This window comes from Lepidochelys kempii, chromosome 1 (assembly GCF_965140285.1).
Source record: "Lepidochelys kempii isolate rLepKem1 chromosome 1, rLepKem1.hap1, whole genome shotgun sequence".
Taxonomy (NCBI): Eukaryota; Metazoa; Chordata; order Testudines; family Cheloniidae; genus Lepidochelys; species Lepidochelys kempii.
In genome coordinates, this window is record NC_136380.1 from 309355877 (window position 1) to 309378955 (window position 23079).

Here is a 23079-nt window from a genome sequence, read left to right on the forward strand (position 1 = left end):
AAAAATAATTAGCTGAACTAGCCCATCAATACAAAGGCAACTATCAGCTGCTTGATTACTCGGAGTGAATAAAATGCCTAGGAAGGAGTTAGATTGCTGTGAGCTGTCTGCTGTGGAGTGCAGGGATGAATTCTAACTTCAGTCTGCTCGTTTGGCACTAACTGCATGCAATCTGTTTCTGTCCATGTGTGAAAGCTACCTGCATGCAGTCTGCTGTTCAGTAAGCCATCAAGCTGTAAGGGAACTATATTTTCAGTCTGCTATGCACCATAAGGCAAACCTTTAATCAGTATCTTTTGAAGGAGAGGATGATTGATAAAAATCCATGAAATCTGCTTCTGTGATTAAAACAGCAAGTGTGCTCCAAATCTAATAGAGCCAATTTAGACACCATTATAGTTTTTAAAAAATAAATTACTAAAAGGTTAGATTCCTAGGTGCTCTAGGAAAATAGATTAATCTCTTTTATTCCTGTCTCCCAGCTATTTGTGTGAAATGATGATTGGTCTGGGAATATGTTCGTTGTAGTTCAGGATGTAGTTGAGACATTGGGGGAAATATTCTGACTGTAAGGCTGCAGTTCTCTTGTACAAAATAAGTAATCTTTTTCAAAGGCAAAGAAGTTCATCACGTCAGTCTTTTCATGCTATCCTACAAACGCTGCTGTATGCTAAAAGGGAAGTATGCGTGTTGATCAGGCATGATCTGTAAACATCAATATATATATTTTCTACTATGATGCAGACTTTGCATTCACCACCCATTAATTTAATTTTAGGATATGATCATTGCCAAATTTCCTTTCAAATTATCTTATCTTCAGTGGTGGTTTCATTGAATAAGCAGAGACAGGGGGGAAAAGTGTTTCCTTCTCAAAGCAGTATAGTTTATATACACACCCACAGCCAGGGTGAAGGTCTTCCTCTTCCCCACTCAAAGGCTGAGGGCTTATACAAGTCCTTCTGTGCCATATAGTGTAATACAATCCAATGGCTGGAAGCTGAAGCTAGACGAATTCAGACTGGAAATAGGGCGTAAAATTTTAACAGTGAGAGTAATTAATCATTGGAACAGTTTATCCAGGGTCATGATGGATTCTCTCTCACTGATGATTTTTAAATCAAGATTGGATGTTTGTCTAAGAGATGTGCGCTAGGAATTATTTTGGGGGAAGTTCTGTGGCCTGTGCTATATAGAAGTCAGACTAGATAACCATAATGGTCTCTCTTGGCCTTGGAATCTATGAATTTAAGGCTCACGTTATCAACTTAAGTTTAGTTTATGGTTAGTGGTGTGGGAGGCCCTACACAAGCCCTGTATACTGAAGTGAATTTCCCCTGGAACATATGTTGCATGCATACTGTGCATTTGTGTAGAGCTTTGCCCTGGTTTCTCATTCTAGTCAGTCATTACTTGTCTCTTGTTTTATCCTTCAAATTCCTATCCTGTGCAGCAGGGCTCTAACCCTGTGTGTCAGTAACAGGGATTCGAATAGCGTTTGACGAAGCATTTTGAAAGATTGATTTAAATACTCCATTAAAAAAAACTATATAATTTACAAGGAATTTGAATCCAATCCTGCCCTCATTGAGGTGAGTAGAAAAATTCCCACCGACATCAGCAAAAGGGGATGGATCACTTGATGACTGCCTCTTCTGTTTATGCCCTCTGAAGCCCTTGGCATTGGCCACTGACAGAAGACAGAATACTGGGCTAGATAGCCCATTATCCTGACCCAGTATGGCTGTTCTTATGGTAGGAACAAGATACGGCCTTCAGTTGTGTAATCAGGGTCTTAATGAGCTCTCCCCTGATATCTAGTGATGTAGTCTTTTCCTTCAGTTCAAATACAGTCTGCTCCTTAATAGACATGCCTATTTTGTCTAGGTGTCCAGCAGACACAGCTGCTTTGTCAAAGTGACCCATTTTGGCTGGGTTTGGGTTACAATTCAGTTTAACATTGACTGTAGGGGTAATAAAATATTATTGTTCTTCTTGTAGGAGTAGAGGGCAGCAGAACTGTACTGAGCATGCCCTGGTTGAGAGGGGTCACCCTAAACTGAATCTCACTGCTAAGCAGGGGATAGCGATGCCCAATCCTAGAGAGAGTCAGATGGGGTGGGGACAGGTGTTCTACCTGGTAGTGTAGGCTGAAATCACTTATGAGCAGGGCGAGGGGCTCAGCCTTTGATCTGAGTGTGGTGACAGTGTTGCTGTGAAAGATAATGAAGAGGCAGCAGCCGAGAGGTTCCCCACTCTGCCGTGAAATCACTACGAGCTGGGCTAAGTGGTGGAACCTCAGAACATGCCATCACAGAAGGGATAACAGCAGTAGCAGTGGTGAGTGGTGGCAGAATACAGTGGCAGAAGCAGCAGCAAGCTAATTGCAGAGGTGGTGGCAGAAGCAAAGGCATTGTTCAATTGCCCCTTTCCCTGCCTCCTTTCAGGAGTGTGAGGTGAACACACCTCTGAACTCTGGGTCTTTGACCATTGACTGCCAACTGTGAGGGGGATGCAGTGGAGGGAAAGGGGAGTGATACGTTGAAGGGACATTGGTTCATTGGCATTTCACATTGCAAGGTGGGAAGTGAGGCAAAGTACTGCCCAATGTACTGTGTGGTGGCATTTGCTTATGGTCACATGCTTTAGAGTTGTGGTGTTTCCCCAAATTGCTGGGTTCCCTTTCCCTTTTAATGGAAGTTTTCTTTTGTTATGCGCAGCCTCAGTGCTTGCAAATGGGGAAGAATTGCTTCATAGAGGGGCCAAAGGTGGTGGTTAGTTTTCCCATATTATGGGAGAAGAGGGTTGAGCCAGTTCTCTTTTGTATTTTTCAGAGGAACCCCATGATATTGAACCTGGCCCTTGTTGCTGCTGACTCTACTGGCAGAAGGGTTACAGTTGGAAAAGCCTCATCGATATACTATTTTGAATGGCTTCGAAAGTGCAATGATGCCTTCACTCATGAGAAACAGTCTTTAGCTGATTTAACAAAATTAGTAATACACTGGAAGATCATTGATTGATTGTCTCCAGGCTCATCTGCAAATTTGATAATCTGTTCTTTCTCTGTACGCCGCCTAGCACAGTGGGGCCCCGTTCTTGGTTGGTCCTTAGGCAATACTGTAATAAATGTGATTAATAATATCTCTGCTGAAAAGCGGCCTCTCACTATATTCGCTTTTCTGTGGAGACCCTCCATAGTTTACTCCCTGCACAGGAACCTTCAATGGAAAAATAGCATCTGGGAAGCCCCTGGCATTGAGGCTCCAGTGGAGCCAGACTGTCAGGGGACAGGATAGGGAAGAGAGAGTCAATGGGACAGTTTAGAAGCACACAGTCTCTAGCATATGGCTTTGGTCTCCAGCTGATGCATGGATCTTGTGGGACAAATCCTTCACTTGTTCGTTTTTAGTTGGACAGATTAAAATGTAGTCAAATACATCTACAGCTTTCAGAATGCTGGATGACAAGTTAGCTGCCATCAAGCCCAATATGAATTGTGTACCTGTGTCCCAGTACACTGGTGGGATAAGGGGTAAGGGCTTATCGTTGCTCTCCAGTACGTGCACTGTTGCCACATATCTTTTTTTAAAGGCTCTCCTCTTGTGTACGTGCACAAGTACGTTACCTGATTTCCCCCTCACCGCACTTATGCTGAAAGTTATTGCCAATTAATATGCATTTTATAGAATCCACAGCCCCTATCTACAGAGGGTTAGCTCAGCCCTACCCTCTGCTCCCATATCTGTCCCCATTGCACACTCCAGTATTTAAGGTGAGCGGAATGCCTCAGACTGGCCGTCCACACCAGGAGTGATATTTTCCATGAAAGAGAATAAAATAATTCCGCACTCCTGAAAATAAAGACTATTCTTTAAACTAGAGTTGGCTGTTTTTATTTCAGAGCAAGTATGGGCCCTTTTCACCAAGGTTTGACTTATAGTTCATTCATTTTTGCATACTAATTTTCCACATTGCAAGTAAGGAGCATACAGCCTAACAAAGTTCACTTGAATGAGTCTGGCATTCAACAGTGTCACTGATAAAGAATCTAGCCTTATATAGTCTCTGCATGGTGAAAAGCAACGTCAAAATACATGGCCATACACCGTCGGTGCTGTTCAGGGTCTGTAGAAACTTGCGCTTATGTGCAGACTGTAAATACAAGCAAAGGGAAATGCCTCCTGTTGGCTAACAGAGCAGTATGCTTTTCAGATATGATCCCTCAACACATATGTAGCTGCTGTCTTTACATGAAAGGCAGGAACAAATTGCACTTGTCACATTGGGTGGAAGAACAGCCTCAGAACAGTCTGATCCTGTTGATGTTCCCAGGGCTCTTAGCTGCCTCCTTGATATTCTCCAGACCTTATGTGATTCAAATGAAATCCTCCAGGTCCTTACATGTTCTGGAGTATAACCCAAGTTTCCACATAAAAGTATTTGTGCAGAAGTTCACTGAACATCCACAGTTGTTAATACACACTGCAGACATGTGAATCTTGTTTTAAAAAAAGAAAAGAAAAAAGATTCCTGCATGATGCTCAGCAGCCCCCACTTTTGTTGACTTCAGCTCATATTGCCTTGCTGCCAGTCCCAGTATGCCTCATGAGCAGTACGCATATTGAAAACAAACAAAATAAAACAACACCCAGGAAGTCTGATAGTTTGCCTCCATACCCTCCAGTGTTTTATAGACCCTTTTTAATCCTTCTCAAAATAAAGGGACAAATTCTGCTCTCTTTTGCATCAGTGTAAACCCAGAATAACTGTTGAACCAGATTTACGCCAGTGCAAGAGTGTAGCATTCCAGATTCCACACAGATGTTACGTATCCTACCCAATGGCTGATCAAATGCTGTTTTAGAAAATGAGAGGTTTGTTGCTTTGACTCATTTTAAGATAGCTGAAAAATTTCTCTTTGCAAATCCAAAGAAACACATGCCATCCTTTTTTTAAAATAGCTAAAAAAAATAACTTGATTTAGCATTAGCAAGTGTAAAGAAAACACTATAATAATTTTTCAAGATGATTCAAAATACACCTCATTTGGCTTGATTTTATTTTCATTCTGTGTAACTTTTAAATCCTCTAAGAAACTAAACAAAAACTATTTGTCTTCTATGACTATTAAAAAGAAAAAGAATATTTTGCTATACTTTTCCAATATTTGTTTTTAAATGTATTGGTTATATCTAGTACTCCATTTTGTAAAAACAGACATTTTTCATTTCATGGATCAAATGGTTTTTGCTTATTTTTAAAATGGTAATTTGAAATGATTATATAGCAGGGAATGTAACCAATAAATGGCTGAAAGTTAAAGCCAGACACATTCAAATTGGAAATAAGGCACAAATTCTTAATCACCCTCACTGTTAATTATTGGAACAAACTACCCAGGGAGATGATGGTTTCTTCATCTCTTGAAGTCTTCAAATCAAGGCTGAAGACCTTTCTATAAGATAGCTGAGCCTAAGTGCTGCCCCTTTCATCTGTGTTTCCTATTGGCTAGTTAAGATGAACTAACACGCCCCGTATATTGTATTGGGAGCCTGGGTGCCTAACTTGGGGCTGAGAACTCCACTCGGCAGCAGGGCATCTAGGGGGAGATATATGATATAGTGCCTAAGTCCCTTTGTGAATCTAGCCCTTTGTGATTGTTTTTACAGAGGAAAAATAAGATTTACTGAATTAGAAACGCATGCTCACTTAGAAAATGTCATAGAAAAGCCCACAGAAATCTTCACTTTTTATCTGAAGAAAAAAAGGCTGTAGCTAATTACTTTTTTTTACAAGAAACGTGAACAGCTTGAAATATTTTGCAAAACACATGTTTAGAAGTTGATTTTTAACAAAGTGAGGTTGATTGATTGTTCATTCACCAAAGTCAAATTTCTTTGTTTGAATTACTACTGAGACAACCTCTCAGCTTTTCAGACTCTCAAAGCTCTACTAGTGTAAGAGTGATGCCTCACTAATCCTTACCTGAATTATTTTTACTTATTCTAATCTTCATAAATGTAGTATCATAAATGTACCTAATTCATACTGTATGTACCTATGAACAAAAAGATAGTTACACTGTCAAAATGAGACATTACAGAGAATGTCAGAGGTCTAAGGACTCAGTGACTGAGTGTCAGAGGCCGGACTAGCGGCTGGCCTGCTCCTGGACTAACTTCACAGCTTGACAACTAATGAGTCCAGCTGTACTGCCTTGGAACTGACAGAGTGGCCATAGCCCCTGATTGGCTGCTGATTTAGCAGGCCGCCTTATAGGCCTGGCCCCCACAGCAGATCAGAGGCTTCTCAATGCATATGGTGCCTGCGGCTTTGCTCTCCCTTTTTCCAGTTCCTGCTTCCAGTCCCTGCTCCTGCTCTGCTCCAATCCCTGTTCCCCTCGGGGTGCTAGATTTCTGGCTGCGCTAACTCCCCAGTAGTAACTCTGGCTTACATCTCTGGTTGACCCTCCAGGTCTGGCATTCAGCTTCCGTCCCTCCAGTACTGACACTCGGCTCATTTCCTGGACTCTGTCCCCATCTGGACCCAGCTCTAACCAGTAGGCCAAACTCTGATTTCCACCCTGTGCCTGACTGCCCGTGGCCCGGTCGGCTATAGTTTGAGCAGCCCAATACAAACGTTAGGGGCCCACCTCCCTGCAGGACTGCACTGAGGACAATTTTTCTCTGGTGGAGCTGATGGGGGTCATACAGAACTTGCAGGCACAGGTGGCCACCCTGCCGGCCCAGAATGCAGCCATACAAGCCCAGGTGACTTCACCGGGAACCGTGGCACTTTTCCCCCAGAAACCAAAGGTCCCATTGCTGGACAAATATATCGTGGTCAGTCTGAGGTTTCTTAAACGAATGCCAGTTCTTCTTGCTACACTCCCAGTCTTTCCCCCCAAACCAGGGAAAGGTTCATCATTAGTCTGTTCACGAAGGAGGCTTTGGCCCAGGCCTCATCACTCTTGGAATAGTCCAGCCCCATCCTGGGTCAGTTGGAGCAGTTCATTCAGGATGTGTCAGTTATCGTTAGTGACCCCCTCTGCACCTGAACGTCTGAAGCTGTGCTGCAAACACTACAGAAAGGGCATTGATTAGCTGCCCAGTACACTGCCAACTTCCATTGCCTCTCCACAGACACCAAGTGGGAAGAGGCCATGCAATGCCATCAGTTTGGGATTGGGCTGCATGATAATATAAAGGACAAAGTAGCACAGATTGAGCTGCCACCCCATCTCAACAACCAGATTGACCTGTGTATCAGAATTGGCAACCCCCTTACTGAGTGGCATCATGAATGTAGCCCAGACTCTGAACCCTGACAAGGCCCTGGCCCCCTATCTCTCAACCGCACACCCCACTCCAGGACCCAAACCCACATACATTGACCAGGCCTGACCACATCTGTCTGAGGCTGAGAAAAAATGATGCTGAACTTTGGACCTGTGTCTGTATCATAGTGACAGCAGACCTTCACCAGATGGACTGCAAAGGTCAGACCAATTTCGGGGTCAGGAAACACCAAGCCTAAGCCTCAGTAAGGGGGTCCAGGCTGCACCAGTCTCATTCCTCTTCAAAGACTCTCGACCTCCATGCACCTGTTAGGACATCAGCAACTCCGAACCCACCGTTGACTTATCTCCAACTGCCATTGCAGATCCTACTCCCGATGAGCCCAGTGGTCCACTTGGAATCTCTAATCAGCTCAGGGACCTCAGGTAATGTTATCTACCAAGATGTGGCTAAGGCCTATGGTATCCCTGCCATGTATAAAAATTCCCTGGATCCACTGATGTGTCGCTTCTACCTTCAGGGCTGGTCACCCACCAGACCACCCCTTTAGGGGTTATTACCCTCTAGAACAGCAGTTCTCAAACTTTAGTAACCCAAGGACCCCCATTTTGATTTAAAATTTTGCTGTGAACCCCTGCTCAGCTCCAGACCCTCCCCCTTTCCCTCCTCTTCCCTGCCTCTTTCCATCTCTTCCCCCGAGCGCCCCAATACACCCTCCTCCCCCTCCCTCCCAGCACCTCCTGCATGCAGGGGAACAGCGGGAGGAGGTGATCAGTGGGGCCGGTGGCCCCAGACATGATTCTGCCCCCTCCCCAAAGTGCACTCCATCCCTGCTTCAAGCTGTTCCACGGCTTGCAGGAGGCTCAAAGAGGGAGGGAGAGGAGTTGATCCGCAGGGCCCATGGACCCCCCTGGAGTTCCCTCGCAGACCCCTGTTTGAGAAATGTTGTTCTAGAGGCACTGGGAGACTTTTTAGTTCAGGTTGATTCAGGTCTCCCACTCTCTGGTCATTCTGGGAATGCTCTTGCTCTCTGCCCATGGTTCCCGTATATACTGGTGATTAGGGACAGTACACTTTTTCTCCCACTACTGCCAACGATTCTGTCTTCCAGAGACCAAAGCAAACTGGTATCCTCTGCTGTTCATGTCATTATCTGGGGAATCTCTGCAGCGAGGGAATAGACCCATGGGAATAGACCCGACCATCCTGTCTGCCACCACTGAAATACCTCACAAGTACTATGACCTTGCAGATGTATTTGACAACAGAAATGCAGGCACCTTCCCCCCACACCACAGATACACCCTATCAACCTTCAGCCAGGTGCTGAAATTCCATTCAACCACGTGTACACCCTTTCCAAGCTAGAGCACCAGGCCCTTAACATCTATCTGTGGGAGAATCTGCAGAAGGGCTTTATCCAGCCATCCACCTTTCCAGCAGGGGCCCTGATCATCTTTGTGAAAAACAAGGATGGTTCCCAGAGGCCCTGCATTGACTACTGGGCTGTCAAGAGGGTGATGATTTGGAACCATTACCCACTTACCCTCATTCTAACTAAAAGAATTCATTAATATTGTTACACAGGACATGAAAAGTCATTGGAATTATTGTATGAAACTTGAAATATTTCTGTTGATAAGCAGTTCACACTCAGCAAAATAATGTCTTGTTTGTTTCCCGAGCTTATCATCCCCATTATAGAGGAAGCCATTTTACATCTGCTGTGGTCTCAGGATGAGACGCATTTGTGGCCACAGTTCAGTCAACAAGTGTTTAGGGCCAGATTTTCAAATGTATTTAAGTGCCTTAAGTTGCAGATAGGTATCTAGGGGGATTTTCAAAAGTGCCAAAGTAGAGTAGGTGCCTAAATTCTATCAAAAGACACCACAGTGTAGACATGACATTCTTCCTTCAGTGTTCAGATCAGTGGAGGTGTAACATTATTTTGTAGATATTCCAGGTGAATATATAGGACTGGAAAAGAAAATGGCATGAAAAAGATTTACATTATATTCCTAGACAAAAATTAAAATCCAGTGTGAATTGTCAATGGTTGTATGCAGTGTTGTTGTAGTACCAGGATATTAGTGAGACAAGGTGGGTGGGGTAATATCTTGTATTGGACTGACTTCTGACAAGCTTTTGAGCTTATACAGAGCTCTTCCTCAGGTCTGGGAAACATACTCAGAGTGACAGCTAAATACAAGGTGAAACAGATAGTTTATCGTCATATGTGCTAATTACTTATGCTAAACTATCTGTTCAACCTTGTATTTAGCTCTGATGGTCTGAGTACCTTTCCCAGGTCTGAGGAAGAGCTGTGTGTAGCTCGACAGTGGGTCTCTCTCACCAACAGAAGTTGGCCCAATAAAAGACATTACCTCACCCACCTTATCTTTCTAATTGTCAATCATATCATTTAATTTAAAACAATATAAGACTGCACAGCTCCACCTTACTCACATTTCAGCTCTTGTGTCTTATGTTCCTGCCTTGCCCTGCCAATATTGTCAAACTCCCAGCATTTCATATCCTCCTCCACCTCCCAACTTCAGGCTGCATGCTGTAAGGAGCAACCACCAGATTCTAGCTTACTGGCTTCCCTCCTTTTCTAGTTATGGTACTTTTATGGCCCCTTATTACTGCAGAAGCTGTTTTCCTCACAATGTATTTATTGTAATTGTTTCACAACATGCCTGGCATATTATTCCAATATTACAGATGGGGAACTGAGGCATAGGGAAACTAAGGCCCAGATCCATAGAGATATTTAGGTGCCTAACTCTCATTGATTTTAAGTACTTGAAATTTCTGAAGAGACCACCACTTGCATGAGATTTCCATTTTTGCAAGCTTAATCGGTTTTCATTTAAGCAACTACATTATTGGGTGTTGAGCTGAATCAAACTGAACATCTGAATCTTTGGTGGTTCATCTATCGCTGATTAATTCAGCCAGATATAGAGAGCAAGTTGAATAGAAGTCAGCATGCTGACTGTTCCCTCAATTGTTACTGCAGTAATAATAAAGTTGATAGAGTGGAACTAATCCATCTGCTCACGATTTATTGCCTCCCAATGAGCTATAATTTCACTTTTTTATAGCTCATTCTTTGACTAATTTTATTAGCATTCCTTTCAGAGTTCCATTTTTAATCACTTTGCATCAAGTTTTAGCTATGTATAAAAAAGTAGAGCTAGATTGGCTAAAAAGAGAGAGATGAAAGAATTTAATGAGAAATATGCATTAGTTTAAATAGAACCAGATCAAGTAGCCCCAGTGAGACTAAAAAGACGTAGAGAGCATTCAAAATAGCCTGCTTTGCAAGAAGTTTGATTCTGTCATATCTAAAATTTAAACAGAGTTAAATGAAGTAGGGCAGTAATGTCAACATTGTAAAGGGAGGGCAGGCGTGCCACAGGCCACTTAAAGGAGATCTGATCAGCTACAGTGCGCTAATGATTGCATGGCTTCTAAGGATGCAGAGCTAACAGTGGACAAGATAGTGTAGCTGGGAGATCAGGAAATGAGTGGGAGACGTGCAAGGCCTCTTCTGCTCCATTTTGATGAACAAAGAAGGTGTATGTCTTCCACCATTCTGGAAGCTTGGGTTTGTGATAGTAGAAGGAGGTGGGATTTCATTTCTCAGTACCTATCCATGGTATTTAATGCTAAAAATCAGTTGCCCATGAGCTTAGTTATATATTTCTTATTATTTCACGATAAGCTCTGATACACTGCTCCTTTATTTGTTCAGTAAGACTGGCACAGAATACTGCTCAGTGTTCTGCACTGAGCACTTAGGGTGAGAGTCAAGAAAGTACTTTGGTGCTTGAACCCCAGACGTCGGTGCCTAAGTTCCTGTTTTAGGTGTAAATCCCAGTTTTGACTTCATTGTGGTCCACAAAACTCCCCCCAAACTCTGTAGGCACCTAAACTCGCTGAGTACACCTCTACCCCAATATAACGTGGTCCTTGGGAGCCAAAAAAATGTTACCGCGTTATAGGTGAAACCATGTTATATCGAACTTGCTTTGGCCCCCCGCTCCTTGTCCCCTGACTGCTCCCTCCCAGAGGCCCCCCATCCCTAATCACACCTAGGACCCCACCCCCTACCCAACCCCCCTGCTTCCTGTCCCCTGACTGCCCCGACCCCTATCCACACCCCAACCCCCTGACAGGCACTCGCCAGCAGCAGCGGGAAGCGGAGCAACATGGCCCCAGCCCGCTCCACTCCGCCACCTCCCAGCCGCAGCGCTCTGCTTCCCATCGCCGGTGAGTGCGGGAGGGTTGGGGAAAGGATGCCCTCCGCACTCACCTGCGGCCCCAGCCCGCTCCACTTTCCTTGCCCTGGCCCTAGCCGTGTTGCTGGAGGGGGCGGTTGGGGAAAGGTCCCGCACGCACCTGCAGCGGGAAGCGGAGTGCCGCAGCTGGGAGCTGGTGGAGTGCAGTGGGCTGGGGCCGGGCTGCTCTGCTTCTGCCGCCGCTGGTGAGTACGGCGGGGGGGATCCCTTCCCCCAAGCCCCCTCCCCCAAGTGACACGGCTGGGGCCGGGATGAGGGAAGCGGAGCGGGCTGCTCCCGGCCCCCCACTAATCACCTGGGCCACTCTGGACCTGAGAGGCCCCCAAAACTGCCCCCCCCCACAGCTCCTGCCTCCCAGACCATGGGGTGGGTGGAGGCCCTGCCCCTGACTACCCCCCGAAACCCTCTGCCCCTTATCAAACCCCTTGGCCCCGGCCCGGCACCCTTAACACACCGCTCAGAGTAGTGTGTCGGAGCCGGACGCGCTGATCCACCGGAGCGTGCAGCCCCACCCCCCAGAGCACTGCTTTACTGTGTTCTGTCCCAATTCGTGTTATATCAGGTCGCGTTATATCGGGGTGTAGAGGTGTATCTAAGTTTTTCAGAGTAAAAGTTGTGCCTACGTTTCTGCCTCTGAGCATGTGTACTGCTGCTTCTTTCTAAGTGTCCCGACACCTACCTCCCTGCTTCAGCCCCAAAACAATTCACAAACCACGGAAAGGTAGGGGTTTGTCCACCTAACTTGCATGTGGGGCCTGATCCGGTACCTTCCAGATTAGGCCCCATTCAAAATCCAAGAGGAGGAAGGGCCTACTTTATTGGTTTTAGTCCAGTGGTTAGCGCTTTCACCTGGGATGTAGGAGACCCAGCTTCAATTCACCCCTGTCTGCCAGAGTGGGAGAAAGGGAGAGTGCTCTAACTACTGGACTAAAAGTTATAATGTAGGCACTGGTAACTACATAATAACAGGTTACTATCTCATGCTGTAGGTGAAACAAAACATCCAGAGTTATTAGCTCTAAATCATGCTGAAAACCTAGGGCGGTTGTTTAAGCCCTGCTCTACACTAGGACTTTAGGTCGAATTTAGCAGCGTTAAATCGATGTAAACCTGCACCTGTTCACATGATGAAGCCCTTTATTTCGACTTAAAGGGCTCTTAAAATCGATTTCCTTACTCCACCCCTGACAAGTGGATTAGTGCCGGGTCGAATTTGGGGTACTGAGGACACAATTTGATGGTATTGGCCTCCGGGAGCTATCCCAGAGTGCTCCATTGTGACTGCTCTGGACAGTACTCTCAACTCAGATGCACGATTGTTTGCCGTTGCTCTGATGCAGGGAGGGGCGACTGACGACACGGCTTAGAGGGTTGGCTTACAGGAAGCTAAAATCAACAAAGGGGGTGGCTTTACATCAAGGAGTATTTCAGGCAGGACTTCACGGAGGATTCCAATAAGAAATGGTGCACCTAAGTTATTGTTCTTATTGGAACAAGGAGGTTAGTCTGGCCTCTGATTGATACATGGCTAGATTTACCTCGCTGCACCTTCTCTGTGAGTGACTGCAGTGTGACCTAGAGGAATGAGTCCCCTAGATAAGGACCCGGGGGGTGGGTTTGCAAATGAGTACAAAACAAATCTGGTCTATTTCTTGTTTTTGATACACTCCATCTATCTTTTACATCTTTGGCTGGCAGCAGACAGTGCAGAAGGACTGCATGCCATCCACGTCTCATGGCTGCTCGGCAGAAGGTGGTACAATAGGACTGCTAGCCATCCTCATCTCTTGCCTGCCTGGCAGAAGATGATGCAATAGGACTGCTAGCAATCCGTATCACCTGCCTGCTCACCATAAGATGGTTCAATAGGACTGACTGCAGGACTAAAGAGAATGACTTTATCAAGTCACTCCAAATTTAGTCCCTGCACCCATGTCTGCCCAGGCGCTCCTGATCAACCTCACACAGGCGACCAGGAGCACCTCGGACATGACGATGACGGCTACCAGTCCTATTGCACCGTCTGCTGCCACAAGGCAATGGGTTGCTGCTGCTGTGTAGCAATGCAGTACCGTGTCTGCCAGTACCCAGGAGACATACGGTGACAGTGAGCTGAGCGGGCTCCATGCTTGCCGTGTATGGTGTCTGCACAGGTAACTCAGGAAAAAAGGTGCGAAACGATTGTCTGCCCTTGCTTTCACGGAGGGAGGGAGGGAACGGGGGCCTGACGATATGTACCCAGAACCACCCGCGACAATGTTTTAGCCCCATCAGGCATTGGGATCTCAACCCAGAATTCCAATGGGCAGCGGAGACTGCGGGAACTGTGGGATAGCTACCCACAGTGCAACACTCCGGAAGTCGACTCTAGCCTCGGTACTGTGGAAGCGCTCCGCCAAGTTAATGCACATAATATACTTATAGCATTTTCTGTGGGGATACACACACTCGAATATATAAAACCGATTTCTAAAAAACTGACTTCTATAAATTCGACCTAATTTCGTAGTGTAGACATACCTTAAAAGATGCAATTGATGCTTTTTATAAAGCACAAGCTCACTATAGACTGTTTTAGAAAGAGATGATTTCCCCTTCACCCAACAGACTTTTTCCTTCTCTAAATATTGGTTGGGGTTGACAGAAAGCTACCTAGACACACATGGAAAAGCTTTGCTATCTTTTTGTTTGCTATTGCCTCAGAAATCTTCTGTAAAGATAAAAGTGAGGTTTACTAATAAAATGCTAAACCAGTCATATGAAGAATCAATTCTAGCTATGTATTGAAATACGTATTTCAGTGGAGCTTTCTTTTGATTTCAGTCCAGACGTTCGGGGCTCTTTTTCTGACTGCCCTTTAAAAATGAGTATTCACAGGAGCAGAGACAAGGGGGAAGTATCATTTAAGTTTGCTTGGCTGCCTCTCATCTTTACAGTGAGCGATAGTTTGTAAACATACCTAAGATCACAAGACGTTTCATCTTCGGGCATGGTGAGAGGGGTGTCATAGCAGTGCAGTACCTGTGGGGAACTTGACAAATCCACAAGCTGTTAATAAAGCCCTCAATGTACCATACATGGAGCTAGAGTAAATGTTAGTGTCTGACCTCTGGCTGCCTCAGCTCCATTTTTATATAGCAATATTAAACTTGTCTTTGATCATAAAAGATTAGACCTTTGTAAAAGCAAAAATGAGCCTCCCTCAAGTACTGCAGGTACCATGACCTCTCATAGCCAGATGCTCCAAGTTGAGAATTCTGCTATTAAAGAATCTATGTTGTATTTCAGACCAAGTGCTTTTTAACAAATGAAACTGACTCAGTGACTATAAACCTGCCAGACAACATTTGCTCTTGATGGTATCACCCAGTGAATTCAATTAAAATCAAAGAATATTTTTTTGTTTAAACACCTACACTGTGCACAAGTTTGAACAAGAAAATCCCTGTTAAGTTATCTTATGGCACTGTGTTGAGAGCAAAGAGCAGGCTAGTCAGGAATTTAGGCCTTCCTTGTGAAGCCTTGTGCAAATTGTTGTGCTGCAAGGTTGAAGCTTTCTGATGTTACTGTTAGTTTAATAATACTGTCAAATATCTGTACAGTGTGTCCAGACCCTGAGACTCCAAGAGGACATCACGGTTGGACACTAGAAGAACTCAGTGTCATTCATTTGCTTATATCAGCCTTCTTTAACTGTGAAACCCTAAACAGGGAGTAAGGTGGTAGTGCAAAAAACCACAGAGATACAGCTGTCTCCACTACAGTGAGTCCTGTGCATCAAAATGATCCATATCAATTTGAAGTCAATGACAGTCTTTCCACTTACTTGAAGGGGCGTTAAATCAGGCCTTATGTGAGAGAGCAGTTTGCTTGTGTGTTTTGGGTGTATCTACGAGAGTAATCTTAGCAAAAATTAAGGTACGCTAGTATTTAATGATTTCATGGGTGACTTCCTGGCTCCATTCAAGTCAGTGGCACAAATCCTATTGGCTTAAATGGAGCTAGGATTTCACCGCAACAGTCTAAAGACCTAACTGGTTGTCATTCATTTGTGGTTCTAATTTGAAGGTGGAGGCGAAGAATATTTTCTGAAAAACATTGTCCTAAATAGTTTGATTGCTGTGCATTTTAGAAGCAATCGTAAATACATTCAGTAGATGTATTTATTTTAGTATCATTTAAGAAAAATAAAGAATTAAACAAAAATCAGTATAGTTCAATTAATAGGGGAAGTATAAATTCACTACCTTCTTCTAAACATTTCATTTTATTCTCCTTTCAGCGTGAAAAATCTTTTTATAACATGTCCATTCTTTATATGGTTTATTCTGTCTATTTAAACTGTTTGCCACTGTATAGTATGTTTATAATTGTTTAAAAGTAATAATCCTATGAAAAATTAAAAATCAACTTACAGAGTACTGAAATTGCGATAGAATAATGTTTAATTTAACCAAAGTATTTAAATAAATGGCTTAATGTATGTTGCAGTCAGATTTTCATATTTTTTCATGTCATAAAAGAAAAATTATTTTGATCTCCATAGCATGTCATATTTTTCATTTTCACAGTTATAGGACAAAAAATGTGAATGCATTATGGAGGCACTTGCCGCAGTATCATAGTTATGGTTGAGCTAAGCATTTAAAGCAGGGATTCAAACACCTTTTTATACATGAAGAAAATTATAATATAGTAATCTGATATCAGAAATAGCACAATACAAATTATACCAGTTATACCATAGCACAGATGGCTGTATATTATATATGCAAGAACAATGTCAGTACAATACATTATTTAGAATATAAGGGCTCAAGCCTGCTAAGTCTTAATAATGCCAGTAATCGTTGTGCACCCGAATAATCCCACTGGAAATTGGTGGTGCCTCACAGGATCAGACCCCTAAAGCAATTTTCAGACAGACTCATTTCCTTGAAGCCAATGAAACTCATTCACCCACAAACTTTAAGGCTTTTAATTTTAAAATGATTGCTATGCCAGATTGTTACTGCCAGATTTCTAAAGTGCCAAACATTAATTAAATTCCATTATATAGGTTTTTAAAGTCCATAACATTCAGTGAAATGATCTAATTCCAGGAAACCAGGCCGTTCAACAAAATGTATTTACAGTGTATACTCTGCCATCGGTGTAATTTAGTACTTCACTATTCTCTGTGGATTGTATTAATTGTAGATCTCCGTGCACACACACATTTACTATAAATATGAAAAAGAAAAAATCAAGGCTATAAGAATTTTTTTTAATTTTAAGCATTCTTTGGCATAGACGGTTATTCATGTTAATATAGTATATGGATCGTTATTGGGTCTGCCTTTTGTCTATGGTATGCGTGTCCCAAACTCTTGAGGTAAATTATATTTCATTATGTCCATCTCCCACCCCAGGTAATAATCTTTCCAAGCCAGCCCCTCTGGCAGCTCAATCATTTGTTCCTCTTGAGATTCCTCTTTTCTCTTTCTCTGTCTGTCTTTCCTTTGCACATGAGATTGTTGGTATACATGTATTTCTTGAAGCTAAATTGGCACATATCATCAAGTAAACATGTTCTGTGTGAGTGCAGGTTTTCTCTATAAAATTAATGTGGGCAGCAAGTAAGAATTAAATGGCGATTAGAATTTAAAGTATATTTATTTTTATACAAAAATGATGCATGGGGAACTGCTCAATGCAACCTTTTTCACGTTGATTGTAGGTTGGCAGTTTGTTGCAAATCACTGGTACATAGCACATTTGAAAGTGTGTTGAATGGAGAAGGACAAATGGATTTCAGAATCAATCCAAATATTTTCTCTCTCTCATTAGCTGTCCTTGAAAAAAGTTTTTTACACCATGCATATTGTTAAATGCTTTGGATATGCTACTGTGATTTTAATTAATTTCATTGTAATTCAGGACTGTGGTTCGCTAATTCAGCCGGAGGAGTCCTGTGGATTACAGCCTCTGTCTTCCGAGTACCTTTCAGCAATTTCAGAGACACAGTTTAAGACTTGTGAAGCTGGGGACACAAAAGGTTGGTTCTTAATGTATTCGCTCCCTTTTAAAAACAAATACCTGCACCCCGCTAAAATAAAACACACAAAATCTCCTTGTCCTTTATGCACACAAAAGACACAAGCGAAACCACAATTTTGTTGCTATACAGACTCTTTTATTTACGTATTTTACTTACATGATTAACACAGGCAGTTTAGGTTTAAGAGACATTCTTTTCTGAGTGAAACAGTTTTCTCAGAGAAGATAGTTTCCCTGTATAACTATTATTTGTAAAGCTCACTAACAATTTTCCATCAAAAACATACATTTTTAAATGGAATTTTTTTTCTTAAATTTTTTCAAGTTTTTGAAGAAAACCCTAGACAAGTTTGTTTTGGGGTTTTTTTGCAAATAAAAAAACCTATTGGCATTTTTACCAGCTGTAGTCTTATGTTTCCAATTCCATGTTTTGAATAGACAAAAATAGTAACCAAATGTTTAAATAAACAAACTAACCCAAATATGCCCCTTTTATATAAACGAGTGCACAGAGATTTAAACATCACAATGGACAAGCCAAATAGCATGGTTTAAATGTCTTTTTTATAATAATTAAGATATATGCTGCAGGTCAATATGAACAAGCTTGCTCTTCAGTTCATAATAGAAGGAATGCAGTTTTGAATGTGGAAATATATTGGACCCAATCCCACAAAAATTTAAGCTTGTATATTTTTACAAATGTGAATATTCATGTGCATAAAATTATGCACATGCTGAAGTCTTTGCAGGATAAGACCATAATTATTTCTATATCTTCCTTTATTAGACAAATGGAAATAAAATCATACTACTGTATATACTACTAGCAGAAACGTAGGGCATGTCTACATGGCATCCACGGTTGGCCTGTGCCAGCTGACTCAGGCTTGCAGGGCTTGGGCTAAGGGCTGTTTAATTGCAGCGTAGACATTCTGGCTTGGGCTGCAGCCTGAGATCTGGGAATCTCCCCCCCTCAGGTTTCAGAGTGGTAGCCATGTTAGTCTGTATCAGCAAAAAAAATGAGGAGTACTTGTGGCATCTTAGAGACTAACAAATTTATTTGGGCATAAGCTTTCGTGGGCTAAAACCCACTTCATCGGATGCATGCAGTGGAAAATACAGTAGGAAGATATTTAGTCACAGAGAACATGAAAAAATGGGTGTTGTCATACACACTGTAACAAGACTAATCAATTAAGGTGGACTATTATCAGCAGGAGAAAAAAAACATTTGTAGTGATAATCAGGATGGCCCATTTCAAACAGTTTGAAAAGAAGGTGTGAGTAACAGTAGGGGGAAAATTAGGATGAGGAAATAGTTTTACTTTGTGTAATGGCCCATCCAATCCCAGTCTTTATTCAAGCCTAAGTTAATGGTGTCCAGTTTGCAAATTAATTCCAATTCTGCAGTTTCTCGGTAGAGTCTGTTTTTGAAGTTATTTTGTTGGAGAATTGTAATTTTTAGGTCTGAAATTGAGTGTCCAGGGAGGTTGAAGTGTTCTCTGACTTACACAAAGTAAAAACTATTTCCCCATGCTAATTTTTCCCCTACTGTTACTCACACCTTCCTGTCAATTGTTGGAAATGGGCCACCCTGATTATCACTACAAACGCTTTTTTTTTCCCGCTGATAATAGCCCACCTTAATTGATTAGTCTTGTTACAACTGGTATGGCAACACCCATTTTTTCATGTTCTCTGTGTACATATATATTTTCCTACTGTATTTTCCACTGCTTGCATCCGATGAAGTGGGTTTTAGACCATGAAAGCTTATGCCCAAATAAATGTGTTAGTCTCTAAGGTGTCACAAGTACTCCTCTTCCCCCCCCCACCAGGGTCCTAGAGCCCAGGTTGCTTTGAATGCTGCATATAGCTAAATGAAGAACAAAATACATTATACCCTTCTGATAAATAATATCTGTGGTGCAACTGTTTCAAATTGAAACAACATTCAATATATAAAGAGTCAAAGGGCATAACAGAAGTGGAAGAATAATTTCTTGTTAACAAAGTGAAGGTAGCTAATACCATCTAACTGACAAGGTTCAGCCCAAGTGCTGAGTGTGCATTACTTAGCATTAATATATTGCTGTGTAGTTTTCTTGCGGTTTACAAATGTTAACTACAAGTAGAATAGTTTGGCAATGAGTTCCACATTTGTAACTATGGACTGAGATCCCGATCCTGGCAATGAGAGCTGTGCAGGTGCCTTAGGAGCAAGCCTGAAGTCCTGACTAAGGCACAGCTCCCCTTGCCTCCCCTTTGATTGTTAAATAGATTAAGTATTCAAAGAAACATCAAAATCCTGACTCTTCCAAACCCCTGAAGAGGTAGGATGGCCTTTATGGTCAGGAGGACTGGGAGTCAAAGACCTGGGGTGACATCCTGGCCCTGTTGAAGTTGATGGCAAAACTTGGAAGTTTTCCCCTGACTGCAATAGGTCCAGGATTTCACCTCTGACCTTGGGCAAGTCCTCTAGGATCTGATCCAATGAGGGACTAAGCTTCCTTAACTCCTGTTTGCTTCAGTAGATTTCAGGTGGCTCAGCACCACCCAGGAGGCACTTGGCATCTTTCAGGACAAGGCCCTTAATTACCCCATGTCTGTTTTTCATCAGTAAATGCAGAGTATTAATGTCAAACCAGGGTAGTTGCCTGCAATCTGTCTCAGTTTGGAACCACAGGACTGATAAATGATTCCAGTGATAGTAAGAAAAATCAACAACAATAATTAAGGGTTTGATCCAAAGCCTCCTGAAGCCACTGGTAAAACTCCCATTGACTTCAATGAGCTTTCAACCAGGCTGTAACATAATATATAGTTACATGTTCAGTATTATTATAATATTACTTATTAGTTTTAAGTGCTGCCCATGTGCTTGGCACTTTGCAAAACACAAAAGAGACACAGTGGCTTAAAAACAAGGGAACCAATTCTGCGAAGCTTCTGCATATGAATCAGGCCACTGTAGTCTATGGTAAGTCCATATGGACTTGTGTGAACAAATGTAGATTTGGGCCTTATTAGATCATAGCTTAACATTTAATATTACAGTGGTGTGCTTGTGGCACTGTAGTTAAGCTTGCGTCATGACAACTGTTCAAAGACTGACCTTTCAAAGTCCTCTACAACTGACAAAACTCCCAGGCCCCAGATTTGGGTCACAAACCAACATAGGTCAGGAAATTCAAAGTAAGACAAACATTCTGTTCTTACTCTTACAGGTTTCAGAGTAGCAGCCATGTTAGTCTGTATTTGCAAAAAGAAAAGGAGTACTTGTGGCACCTTAGAGACTAACAAATTTATTTGAGCATAAGCTTTCGTGAGCTACAGCTCACTTCATCCGAAAGCTCATGCTCAAATAAATTTGTTAGTCTCTAAGGTGCCACAAGTACTCCTTTTCTTTTTGTTCTTACTCTGTTATTCTAAAAGGGAGCATAGCAGTACGGGTGTGAGCTAGATTTTGTAAGGTATTAACATGGCTGCCATTATCATTGTATTTGAATGCCTGACAATCTTTAATGTATTTGCCCTCACAACACCAAGGTAGGAAAGTTTTACGGGGGGAAACTGAAGCACAGAGACTTGCCCAAGGTCACACAGGAAGTCTGTGGCAGAGCAAGGGCTTGTAGCCAAGTCTCCCAAATCCTAGGTTAGTGCCCTAACCCACAGAACCTTCCCTCCCTATGGTGCATAGTGGCAAGTCACCTGCCTAATGAAATCCCTAAGCATATAGACACCCCCACCAGTTTGAACAGCGAAAGCTGGAACTTTAGGGCCTGATCCATAGCCCACTGAAGTCAAAGGAAAGACGCCTGTTTACTTCAGCAGGCTTTGAATAAGGCCCTTTGTGCATCATTCACTAATACAACCTCTAGGCATATTTGTGTATATGTACAGTTCATAGCAGTGTGAGCTAGGTAGTGCATTACCTTGCACAGTGGCAGGAGTATAGGACAAATACTGCCCTTTACGTGCTCTTGCAAGGCTTTCCAAGAGCTGACAGGAAAGATTTATGCCAGTTTTATGTGGGAGGACGCTATACTTATCTGTCTGATAAGCCAAAACACCCTGCCAGTTACCAAATATATTTGCTTCAGATCTCCCCTCTGTATGTTTGAGGCCACCCCTATGCAAATCCTCTTTCTCATCAAGGTGTCAGGAAGAAACTCTCAAGGTATCTAGGACCTGGCAGTCTTGTTTTCCGCAGTCTCATGCTCAACCTCTGCCATATTTTTATAGATTAAAATTAAACATGTCCATAGAAGTGTCCAAAATGTTCCTAATCCTGCACAGGTGCCTGGTACATGAAGCTAAAGGGGCTTAGGCTGCCTGAATAAACTTGTGCTTCCAAAAGCTGGGCTAGTGTAACCAGAGCCAGAAAAGTGACAGGCAGATCTTTAGAAGCCTCATTCCTGTTGTTTTGCCTTCCCTGCTCCTGTCCACAGCCTCACACCCTAGCGTAGTAGTGAGAGCAGACAGCTCAAGCAGCCGACCATTCACCACGACTCCTCTGATCTACTACCTCAAGCTGCGAAGCACCCAGTGACAGTGGCAATCTCTGACATGAAGGGTTCTCAGAGCCAAACAGAGCCTGCATTTATCCAACAAATGAGAAGTCAGTGCAGAGACTCAAATGCATTACGTTCTGTTCAAGCCAAGTTGAAAGTGGGTTGACAGCAACAGAGACTGAACTAATGTTTCTCCTCAGAAGTAATAAAGCCTGGGTGTAGGCAGTGGAAGATCATCTCCCAAAACTGTCTCACTTATGTGCCTCAACACCTATTTTGAGAGACCATTTCCGGAAGGTGGGAGAGTAGCCTGGCTTCTGCAACCATTTCATCCTTGGCTTCTCTGTCAAGACTGACAAATTTGCCAAATGTGACAATAGTTTTTCTGATGTATCCACTAGAAATTGGACTGATACAGCAATCATATCACATAGGCCCTTGAACAGCCATTGGATAGCAGTGACTTGGAATCACTACTGACCTATGCAGGACTTGCAAAAATAAGACTAAAAGCTTTACGTCTGGATCCCATCCCCCTAAACCTCCTAGCCCTTCTGATTTAATGTGACTCAATACCCTATATGTTATGGATCTCTGGTTTTTCTTGAGCTGTCAGATGCTTACAAATATGTACCTATTGCTTAGAAGTCCCCTGAAAAGCATATCCCCGAGCCTACAATTTTAAAATAAACCATTCAGCTAAATCAGCACTGAATGAATTCCTGTTCTCTTAACGGACAAGAAAAAAAATGTACCAAGCAAGGAATTGAAGAATCCACAGGCATTTACTTATCTTCAAAGATTCCTCCTCCATACTGCACAACCAATACATTGACCTTAGCCTTATCAGGATAGACTTGAAGCCAAGACTTCATGCCATTTATCCTTACTGGAGTAGCAATATTGAACCTGATC

General features: G+C 42.8%; 1 protein-coding gene across 1 annotated transcript in view; it reads left to right on the forward strand.

Annotated features, from left to right (window-relative positions):
- The window catches only part of CPED1 (cadherin like and PC-esterase domain containing 1), a 216742-nt gene that overhangs the window by 154996 nt on the left and 38667 nt on the right, over positions 1-23079 (forward strand). Inside the window, exon 18 of the mRNA XM_073328194.2 lies at positions 17528-17645. Coding sequence (XP_073184295.2) covers positions 17528-17645 — 118 coding nt within the window. The remainder of the gene's footprint in view (positions 1-17527; positions 17646-23079) is intronic.